The sequence below is a fragment of the Phasianus colchicus genome, chromosome Z (genome assembly GCF_987193195.1).
Source record: "Phasianus colchicus chromosome Z, bPhaCol1.hap1.1, whole genome shotgun sequence".
NCBI lineage: Eukaryota > Metazoa > Chordata > Aves > Galliformes > Phasianidae > Phasianus > Phasianus colchicus.
Genome location: NC_143476.1, coordinates 75,719,991 through 75,732,084, shown reverse-complemented (window position 1 = coordinate 75,732,084; position 12,094 = coordinate 75,719,991). Strand labels below are relative to the sequence as shown.

The following is a 12,094-nucleotide window of genomic DNA, read 5'->3' as shown; positions in this document are numbered from 1 at the left end:
CTATTTCAGCATTTCACAAAAGTAAATGCTCTTCAAAAGCCTCACATCTATATTCAGAGCAACAGCAACTCAGTATTATAATTATGGAGAGGGCTAGAGAATGTAGAAAGCAAGGACTGGAGAAGGGAGTAATGTTTAACTCACAACCATATTTTCCTTCCTTATCAACACCAGCTTTTGAAGTCAAATGGCTGTCTTGCTTTAGGATGCAGCAACAGAAAGGCCGTAGGTGACAATACGCATGGCACGACTCTGAGCCTGCCAACTTGCTGCCATGGCCTGTGCTCTCATACTGCATTTGCTCCGCTGATATTAATGACAGCATACTTTGTACAGCAGTCACTTGAGGCATAAAACTCAGTCCCAGGGAAAAATAAAACTGTTTCTGTTTTTCTTTAGCATTTGGGTAAGCTGGAAGCACCCTCTTCCTCTCCATGGACAGCAAGAGCAGGTTAACATAAGAGTAAACACAGCAGGAAATCTGGATACTGCAAATGGCTTCCCATGCCTGAAAGACAGTTCATTTCCATTTAAAACAGCTCTGAAACCTATCACCTGCATCACTTCTGAACTACAAACATCCGCAGAGTGAATCTGATGCCCTTCCTGACACAACTCCCAGGAGGTGACGCCTGGTGAAGGCTGGCACTGCAGGCTGAGGCCTGGCTTCTTGACACCAAAGGGAGCACTGCTTGCTCAAACACAGCCAGTGTCACTGGGGTGAGCAGGTGCTCCCCAGAACACAAGGGAGTTATGTTCTAGTTACACCATTACATGGCCGCACTTCTCTGGCAGAGGCAGCGCTGAGAACAGGCCTCGCCCATGGGGCGGGTGGAACCACATGTCCCAATCTGCTCCAGTTGAGGAGCTGGCTTTGATCTGTGCTGGCTGACAGCGCTCCAAAATGCCTCTCTGTCAAATGAATCTGCCAGACAGTTGGAGACATTCCTCAAAGGGTCATCAGCAAAGGGCCACAGAGGAGGGTGTCTGCAAACCCTGCTCCTCTCTAACATCTCACCGCCTTGCCTGTCTGCTGAGCAGACCTGCTGTGAGTTCCCCACACATCAAGGTTCAATTTGTATGCAAATCCTCCCTCATTTGTTCTTGCTCCCTTCAGAAAGGACAAATTTAGTATAATAACTGTAATTGCTCTAATAACATGAAAAAAACGACACCTTTATGGGACCAACAGTCAAAGACTGAAATTGTAACACAGCCTGACAGGTGTGGAGGCATGCCACCATTTCTGCTTTTCCCAGTTCAGTATTTCTTTTGTCATCTTGAAAAGTGCTTGTCTCAGGGAGCTGGCATGGCTGGCTTGTGGCCCATGAACCCAACGTAGATCTAACAAGCGTTGTGTGCTCCTGCAGCAGAGCTGCACTGCTGCTGGTCTTTTGAGCCCCCCTGTGGGGAAAGAAGTGGTCAGTCCAGCCTAGCGAGGTGGAACTGCTGCCAGTAGCTCCTCAAACCATCCTCTCCTCTCATCACTGTCACATATCTATGTGCTGAATACCTAGTGGTAAACAGGCCATAGGCTCAGACTTCCGATCCCTGGGATGGAGATGTTACAGCACAGTGGTGACCAGCGTCTTTAATCACACTAGGCTAATATTTTGACTTCTCTTCATGAACTGATCTATTTGTGATGCTCATCTCTACAGAAAAATGAAATGAATGACCAAGTAGTTTTTTTTGTTTGTTTGTTACAACTACCTTTCTCCTACCGGCTGTTTCATAGCCATTTTTTTCTTGTTTAAATCCAAGATTAGCAAATGAGAATCCATTTTCAGTGTCAGCCAGATGGATCAGGACATATCTGCATGTGTTAGTTATACTCCAATTCACTGAGTGTTTCAATCACATGTTTTACATGTTTTAATCACAAAACGAAACATCACAGCTGGCCCTCCTGTTTTAACTCCTCCTGTTTTAACTCCTCTTTTAAGATAAACCCACCATTCAGAGATCAGCAATTGCATGATGCAGAGTTCTTCACTGGGCTAAAGTAGACAGATTCAAACTAAATATATAAATACATGAATAAAGATGGTGAGAAATGGGTCTTCATGCACTCCTAGATAGAGAGAGGCCAAAATACTGTGGCTCATCTGGAGATAACTGATCCTTTAATCAACCTCTCTGAAGGCATGCTTGCATCATGCAGGTGGGAACTGTGTAAACAGGTGTGAGCACAAAGGGTGTGTTTTTTAACCATTATATGCAGGAAGGTATTTAAGGATCAAGCCAGTAACTGGAAATATTGATTAGCACCAGTATTAATCACTTCCATTGGGCCTTAATCAGGCTGGACATGAAGTGGCTCCCACATATGAATCTGTCTGAGAACATGCATATCACCAGTATCCATGCACTATAAAATGCTGGAAAGAGAAAACAGCTTCTCTTCTGTTTGATTTTACTCAAACCTGAAGGCAAGATTGCCTGCTGAATCTCTCACAAGTAATCAGAACAGCAAGATTCACCATTCTGAAGCAACTTTATGGAAAATTTTTCAACAGTCAGAAAAGAAAAAGCTAATATGGGGTATCTTCTCTACAAAAATGGTTTGCATTTTCTTACATGTCTAAATCACCAATGAATCAACATATGAAAACATCACACGGCATTGGACATTGAAATTAAAATTCTTTTTAATTCAATTCAAAAGCAAGTGCTAAAAATAGGCAAAATATTTATATAGCCCATTGCAGTAAATATAGTACTTGCACCTCTCTATGGAGACAGGCCTGAAACAAAACCTCAGGTCCAATTGTCAGAACAAGGAAAGAAATAAAAGCTAAGGTTCTGTCTCAGCTCTGAGGGCCTGGGCCACCAGGAATGCTCCTGGTTCTGCTAAAGACTTTGATGTTTGAATGTTATCCTTACTCTGTAGGAATAAAAAGTGGGAAACAAAAACCACAACATTTTTTATTCTGAAAGTGAACACTAAAATCATCTTGCCATGTAAATGAAATGAAAACTGCAGGGAACAAAATCTCAGCAACATACTGCTATCTTTGGGTAAACATTTGTTTGCAGTATCTCTTTAAAATAATACTGTCAACTTCAGTGATTGACGATTACACCCCATTTATCACTGACAACCAGAATTATTTTTTCAGCTGTGGATCATGTTAATTGTGGAAGCTAATAGAGAGGAATGTGAAGTAAATGGTCTCAATACCTTTACTATATGTGATTACTTTACCAGACTTGCAGTACTGTATTTACTGTAACCAAAAGGTCATGATCTAAATTTTAAAGGTAAACAATGAACTTTTCTCCATCAGTCACAGTCCTGGAAATCATGCATAAAAATATTTTTAGAAGAGGCAACTAGCATCTTCTGTTTGTCTGTTTTGCTTGTTTTTAATCATAGTTTCATAAACTTAAAGGAATTCTTTCAGCTTTTACTAACAAACAAGTACACCAAGGAGGACCTAAACTATCTTGACAGCAAGAAAGCAATTTAATAAAGCTAGACTAAAGCTTTTATAATTTACATTTTTGACAATGAGAGCACGTTCTCTTCTGTGGAAAGGTAAATACTGAGGCAGTGATGAGACTGCATTGTTCCCTTCACTGTTAAATAGAAAATTTCCCAGATACTGCCATTTAATCATTGTTAATTCTAAATGCTATAATCCAATTCACATCTTGAATCTGTATGTCTTACGACGACACCACAAGCGATTGCTACAATAAAATAATTCTGACATAGTTCTGCTAATAGACATGTGTTGTTACAAGCATTAAAAACTCAGGATTTTAATACTGGCAGCAACAACAGTCATCGAATGTGATACAGCAATCCTAGCGTATAGGTTAAAAAACATTAACTCTATTTCTAATTTGGGTCATAATCTTCTCTAAGACTATGCCATCCCACACGGTAGCTCACAAAGTTTTCTATGAAATGTGTGAGAATCTTTTGTTTAAAAAAATAACAAGATGTGTTATCAGTGGAAAATGAGTATGCGAAGTGGAAATGAGATGGGGTGCCACTGCAAAGGAAATGCTGCTGTTTTAACATGTGCTAGCAGAATGTACACAACAAGGATTTTTAAAGCGTCAGCCTTAACACACAGGAATTTTTGCTTTAAAGGGACTGCATCAAAGTTCACAAGCCCAAAATGTAACCTACTGTAAAATTAAGCATTTTACAAAATGCTCTTTTGATCCTGAAAAAACAACCAAGCTTCCAAATCCAAGATTGTCACACTGTTAAAATAGCACATACTTTGCTGTGTTTTGTCATTAAATTTGGTTCGGTTTTGCAACATGTACAGGTATGTAATGATTTTACTCTCTCCTCCACACTATCTTTGGAACCATGCAAGATATTCACAACATCCAGTATTGGATCTTTTGTTTGGGATTTAAATGATTGAGTATTTCAGCTAGCAGTAATTTACATCGGAGCAATAATGAGACTTCTATACTCCAACGGCAAATGTCTCCTTAAAAAGAGGGCATTTCTTTATACAGAGAAGTTGCCAAACCACAAAATAATTGATTTTTATTTTGTTTTACTTAATACACACAAAATACTTCCCAGGGCACACTGAACTGCAATAAATCATAGCTACATGGCATAGTAATAAAAATGAACAACAGCATTTCACAACTTCAAGGTGGCAGATAAAAAAGATCTCTGCTGTATTTTGTTTTTCTTAATTTTAGCTTACAATCTAAAAGTGAGAACTAAGGAAATTAACTATGACTTGCTTTCTTCATATTGCACAGAGGCATAATAGAAAGCTATAGTGCATGCTTCTGTATACATACCTGTACTAGCATAGGGGCATACAAACAGAATTTTCATACAAGAAGAAATGTTGCTGTATTTAGAAATCAACTGTATAAAAGCTTTTCTTTATAAATATTCTTCCAACCAAAAATTGAGAAACTGCTAGGCAGTAAGTCCTCCATTCCCACAATAGTGGAATGGTTGAGCATGGATTATTCATCATCTCCACCCTCCACACTTTCCACTCTGACTTCATTTTTTGTGATTATCCCAAACCAGCACAGGACATTTTGCTGTGCACTGTTGTTGGGTTTACTGTAAACAAGATAAACAGATTAACATTCGCCCCTTGTGTTCTTTCCAGCTAACTGCCACAGATAATTGGAGCTGTGCAGACTACAGTTAACCTCAATATTCACACTGGAACATATACCCTTCTGTAGACAGTTTTCAATGTGTATTCAATGATGAAGGCATATTTAAGACATCGTAAATGGAAGCGCTCAGCATATTTGATGCATAAACACACTGCATAAGTGAGTCTGTCCTGAATATATTCCATTAAAACCCACCAAAATAACATGTATTACATTTTCCTATGAAATCTGGTGAATAAACAAGAAGTATAGACAACATATCTTGAGTTTCTATAAATATAGCTGTGATAAAAGCTGAAGTGTATTAAAAGCAGCTAGCATTAAGCATAAATGTCTCATTACTTGTTCAATTAGACTTGATCTTCAGTCCAACCTACACAATAACATTAGTCAGTTCACCCATGAGGGCTTAGCAGGCTAATGATCTTTCCCTATATCTTCATCTAACAGAACTCGGCAGTCCTACTTCCTTACAGGGTGATCTCAGGGCTCCTTTTCAGCTGCAGATACTGAAAAGGGAATGGTTTCTCCTTTCAGATAGGATATCTCTCTCATCCCTGTGTTAACCTAGGCCCTGGATGACTAACCCTACAGCTGACACAAACAGATGTTTTTATTTGTTTGAACTATTAGGTCAAAGGGCTAATGAGCTAATGAAAATTCTTTAAAGAGCTATCAAATGAGGGATGATAGCAGATTTTCAGTTCCTATTTATGTAACATATAAGAATGAAGAAAATATTGTGAGTTTACAAATCTTTTGCTTCCATCTCAGTTGATGCAGATTTAAAAATAATAAAATTCTGAAAAAGCATACCTCAAGAGATGAATCAAAAACCTACCAACCAGCTCCTGGTGCTGTAATTCCATTAGCTGTGAATGTCTTTCTGCTCAAGTGTTTTATAGCATAGCACCAAGAAGCTTTTCTTTTTCCCATAGTATTTTAATTTGTCCAAATTCTGAAGCATTTTCTGTGTATATATTATGCCATGTCAGTATATGTATTATACCATGTCGATGATTTCTAGTCATGTAAACAAGTCCCCCAGTTTAACATGATAGAATAAATGCATAAAAATTACACCACTTCTGTTCCAGCAAGTCTGCAGTATCTCTCAATTATATTTCTCAAATAGCAACATTTTACTTTGCAAGTAAGTCAGCTAACTTTTGGAAATTTCAATCTTTCACATATATCTAAGTGTGTAGATTTGTATAATTCTGCAGTGATTATGCTCCAATCATTTTTTTTTTTTTTAAATCTAAGAGTAAATAAGTTATTTTGATGTTTCCCTATGCCAGTCCCTAGACTTGGTTATTACTCAAAAAATCCAAACTTAGCAGCTCAATTCTACACAGTGTTTATTTTCTTTTTGTCTTTTTGATAGTGGAAATCATGTATAAATCACAAACAGTACAAGTTTCTCATGTAGTTGTCCAGCCGAATGGATCAACTTTTGCGTAGAGACACTGTATTTTTAGTATAAAGTCAAGATAATATGGCAGTTAACTAATACTCTCAACTACAGTAAAGATACAAATTTTGTAATATAAATTAATTGCCATTACAAAAAGGCAACTGTATTAACTAATACGGTACAAAAATCTGCAACTTCTATAAATATAATGAAATGCAAGAAATTAAATGAAATAATACATCACAGATTTTTGTATAGCGCATTTTGAAGAGGCAAGCTAAGATACATGTGGAATATTATACAGCAAGAAATAATATCAAAATGCACTAAGATTTAACTTTTTTCCATACAAATGCTAGAAGTACAAGTACAGGACACAACATGGAAGCAGTAAGATTATCAGCTCAGAGTGAGTAGACAAAAAAAGTTGCACTGACAAGTTGTAAAGCATTAAGCAGCAGACAGAAACTTGTCAAAACCAGCTGTTGTTGGATACTGATTGATAATGTTTTCATTCTGATGGCTGAGACGCTGCAGACAACTACAGCTCTGAGAAGAAGCCTGATGTGGGCACATACGCATACACACACTCACACATACACACAAAGTAATTTAACAGATGTCTAAAGACCATTAAAGCACAGTATCTTTTTTAAAAAGACAATATGTTCTCTCCTTAATGAACTTGCATGGAAAGTAGAGCCCAGTGCCCAAGTTTATTTCATCTAAATGATGAGCATTTGTAAAAAGATTTAAAAAAATCACACACACACAAACCAAACAAAACCAAGAAAATTCCATTGAGACTGGTCATCCAAATAAAATCTGCATTGTGCTCACGGTGCTTACATATTCTGCCATAGCCAAAGTATTCAAAACACTTTAGACAACGAAGTGTGATGTGAACTGCTATAAGCATTTTTAATACTTTCACAAAAAGATGAAGGTGTTCACAGACAGTAAAAGGGTACATATCCATTAAGTCCATCCACAACACAAAGCCACAGAACTACATTCAAAGTAAAGTTAAGCGTTGGTCTTAGCCTTAAGCATTTATGAGGTATTGTTTCAACCTGTGGTGAGGAATGATCACTGTATTAGTAAGAAAAAGCATATTTAAAGTTATTTTGAAAAATAAATCACTGCTACTGTGCAGTTGGTATCCCCATAAAGAAAAAGTATTTACCATCAAAAGGTCCAGTCTAGCTGCACACTGGCACATGCCAAAGCTGTATTCTCATTGACTAGTTGGGCCTTTTGGATGTTAGTCATGTAGCACCTTCCAACAGTGCATAGTTGGGAAATCATGACTAAAATATAAAACTCAGGAACTATGAAGTCATAGAATCCTAGAGTCATAGAATCATTTGAGTTGGAAGGAACCTTTAAAGGTCATCTAGTCCAACTCCCCTGCAATGAACAGGGAATCTACCACTAGTTCAGGTTGCTCAATTTCACTGGACCAGAAACACTAAGAGTACAAATAAGTGTAGTTCCAATACTGTGATACAGTTGGGATTCTTTCAATTTTTTGTACTTTTGGTCCATAATTTCAAAATGGGAAGGAAAGAGGAAAAAAATGAGAAGAATTAATTTTTTGTCTCCAAACTAATGTTCCATGGCAAAGCAGTAAAAGCTCTGAATCCATCTCTGCCTTCCTTTTTGTCAAATTGCCTTCCTTCTCTGGGAGACGAGCCTCTTTCTCCTCCCCACCATTTTCTACTTGTCCTTTTCCCTAATCAGGGAAGAAAATCTTGGGATGCTGTAATCTCTAAACTCGCGAAAGCTAAGGCTGCACATCAGATCCATTTCCTCTGCAAATTGAGGTAAAGGAGCCTCCTTAACCCAAAGGATAGAAACTAATGAGCAACTGAGTTGCTTCTACAGCCAAAGAGTCTTGAACTATCTAGAGAGCTTGTCTGTGTGCTTTAAAATGAGTAATTCCAGTTTTTGGATATTTCCAAGAGTAGAAGCAATGGGGTGATTGGCCTGGCAGTAAAAAGAAATAAAATGAAGCAAGAAGAGATGCCCTTCATGCTTATGAGCAAAACTTTCTGCCTATTCTGTCACAAAGTCAAACAACGAGCTTAATAGGTTTTCCAGCTTTATTCTGATAGTAGTAACTGAGTTAAAACAGTAACTATCAGGCCATGCATTTGGGCAGAAATAGTTCTGAGGGAGCAATACAAGAAATCCATGGATATGGAAAGGTAACAAAAAATCTGTAAAAATATTTTGTTTAACAAGGAACATAATTGCAAGAAACAGAGAAATGGCTTTTCCTTTAAAAGCTGATGCTTACTATTTTCTTATTCTCAAAAAAACTAATAAGAAACTACAATAAACTTTAAACTTAAAACATAAATGCTTGGAGTGGAAAGATATGTTCCCTAAAGCCTTGCAACAGGAGTTACAAGTTTCAAAACATAAGCAGGACCCATGAGGAACCACTGACACGTCACTACAGCTTGTGTACATAGACACTCATGCACAAGGCACAACATTCAAGGTGTGCACCAGCCTGGTGATCAATCTGCACATACCCTGTTGTGATTGATTTCAGGGTGAGCCAGCAACCTGGCATATTTCTTTAAACAATAAAATCAGCCAATAAGGTCTTAAAAGAAAAGTCAGTAAAAAAAAACCTGAAAATCTACGATGGGGAAAATTTGGAAAGCGGAAGTGTGCACTGTGTTACTGGGACTAAATGGGATTTTTCCAAATGTATTACAAATGTTGTTTCCAATGAATACTTTTTTGTCTTCTAAGTAACATGTAGCCCAGAGGAAGTTTGAAAGAACAAGTTATAATCCCTTGAAAGGAGAAGCTTATGATACAAACACTGGAAGGCCCTTCATTATGGTACCTTGGCACCATTAAAGTAACAACAGCATACTATGAATGAGTGATAAAGAAGGCAATCTTTACTTAAAATCAGTCACACTTATATCTAGTAATAAGCCTCCACAGCTGAATTAACAGAAATTTGCTTTGCTTCTCTGAAAAAAAAATTTTTTTAAGTGAGAACTGCTAGTTTAGCCAACTTCTGTATATTTTTTAAAAACATTGTTTCTTCTTACCACTTTTTTATGCCACCTATTCTTCAGCAATACTGTTGCCTGCACACATCTGTGTGCAAATTTCCCTTTAAGGGAATTTCCAGCAAAATAATGGTTCTGCCTTTGACAAGGTTATGCAGTGGCTTAAGGAGAGGAATCATCTAATACATCCACTGTGTTTTCATTCAGTAAAATTTCAGACTAATCTTTGCACTGATGTAAAACAACTTAATTTTCAAGGTATCAGTAATGTTAAGGTTCTCAGTGGCTGTGCTTTCCATACTCTGGGGTCAGTAAACAAGCTAACACAGATTAGTCTCACAAATCCTTAAGACATGAATTATTTTTGAAAAACAAGGTAGCAAGTAGAATGCCACCTTTACAGACTATGTTATTCTTGTGCGTGCAGAATTTCCTATCAAGGATGATGGCAAGAAAGCAACATGCAGTGTGTGCAGAACTAGTGGTAAACAAAGAGGAACTCCCTATTTCAGTAGTGTAGACAACTTTACTGGAAATAGTCATGTACCTGATTCACAGAGTGTTTATTTTAACAAAAGGACATTCTGCACTGTGTACAAACATCACAGCACAGTCTTGATATCACACCATAAGTAATCTGTGAGCAGAATGAACAGGTACAATGATGCGTGGAGAATCACTCTTCCCTCTTGTGTTTCACATTCTTGAAGGTTCGAAGTCTCTCTCCTCCAACAAGTTTATTAGAAGGGAGAAGCTGTCTTTTACTGCCTCCATATCATCCAAGGAGCAGGGCTTAAGAATCCAGCGCTTTCCACGTGCAAGTGGCTCAAGTTCGAAGTATTTTTTGATCTGTTAAGGAAAAACAAAAGACACGAGTGTATTAGTACTACAACCACCACACACATGCTCTTTCACATCTTAAAAAAAATAAGAAAAAAGCCAACATGCAAATTGACAAAAACAACACGTAAAAGATCAGGAACCTCATTTTTAGCATCTTATCCACAGCTGTTCTTATAATATAGGTTATATGTTGTGACCTGAAAGTGTTTTCTTTAGGGGTGAGTGACCTGTTTGCAAGCTACCATTCTACCCATACATTTAACAGCATGGGAGGTCTGGGGAAGAATTATATGTACTTAAGGCAAAGAGCAAAGCACACAAAGCAAGTTTTCAAAAGCATGGCCTAAAAAGCAAATGTAATAAAGAAATTCTAGGTTGCATTTGAACATTAATGTTAGAGGTGCATGTTTCATAGCAAAATTCTTCCAAAATCAGCTAGTTTTTAAAATTCAGCACAGAATATTAGCACACCAATGCAATTAGAACAAATAAAAAATATGTGGGACATGATTGTTTTCATTCAAAATCCTGCATGTTCCATCAGCTTTCAGCTGCTCTCTAATAATATGTAATAATGCCTAGAAAGAAAAAAGGCTTTTAATTAAACTAATTCAAGTTTTATTTCTGCAGCTAATATGCATCAAGGAGGCAAGGACTATGGTGCAGTATAGAACTGCAAGTTTTGGAATGATCATATGCCTTGACAACACATACTGAGGAAGATGTTACTTATTGAAAAGATCATTATCAAGTTAGAAGCACAGACCCACAGGAACACTGTGAAATAAAATGCTTGAATTTAATACTATACTCTACTCACTTTTCAAATTAGCAAGTGGAGTGTCAAAACATGGTTTTTATCTCATGAATGCCTATTAGAAAGAAGAGTTTACAGGCCATTTGGTCAGTAGATTACCTTAAGCTGTTTTCACCAGATTTTCAGCCTTTGATAGTATTTGATCCAAAAGCCTACTCATGGCTGACTAAAACAACACAAAAATAGACTAGCACAAAATAAATATTCTGTTTTTAAACCCAAAATTATACCAATATGTGCTATTGTCAGCACACTAACAGAAATATTTAGTTTTGACTTAGATTGCATATTCTTGTTCTGTATAATTCTTGTCAAATATATTTAATTTTCTTCTATTGCAGACCAAGCCACAAGTATGCACATGAACAGGATCAGGAACAGTTGCTCATACTGTGGTAGGCAGTGGACTCCCTAGATAGCCAACTGGAGCCACACAGTGTGAAGGCTCCGTGTGCAGTGGAGAAAAAACAACCTGCAGCATCTCTACACAGTTCTGTGTAGCATCTACACAACATGTCCATTTTTTGCTTAATGGATTATAATAGAAGAAACTGACTATGGTTGCATCAACTCATACAAATCAGAATTCAACCGTGGCAAAGTGGAAGAAGGCTTGTCATTTTTTAGTAAAGATTTTGGAGTAGAGCTTCTATTAACAAATATTAGAAAAAGTGATTTGGTTTTGAGAACAGAACTTCTGCTTCCTCTCATGAACATATAGATGGAAACTTTTCAAATTTATTTCTAACAAAGCATAAAACTATCAATAGTAGTCTGAAAAAAAATGTAGAAAATGAACAGCAGTACTTGGCATTCACTGCACATCAAACAAATTAGAAAAAAACAGAG

At 37.2% G+C, this 12,094-nt stretch overlaps 1 protein-coding gene across 3 annotated transcripts in view; it reads right to left on the bottom strand.

Moving 5' to 3' along the window:
- Positions 1-5,907: 5,907 nt before the first annotated feature.
- ARL15 (ARF like GTPase 15) overlaps positions 5,908-12,094 on the bottom strand; it is a 221,428-nt gene continuing 215,241 nt past the window's right edge. Inside the window, exon 6 of one of the 3 annotated variants that reach the window (XM_090130914.1) lies at positions 5,908-10,434. In XM_090130914.1, coding sequence (XP_089987040.1) covers positions 10,282-10,434 — 153 coding nt within the window. In that variant the 3' untranslated portion in view covers positions 5,908-10,281. The remainder of the gene's footprint in view (positions 10,435-12,094) is intronic. The other 2 variants (XM_090130915.1, XM_090130916.1) reach the window with 2 other exon arrangements.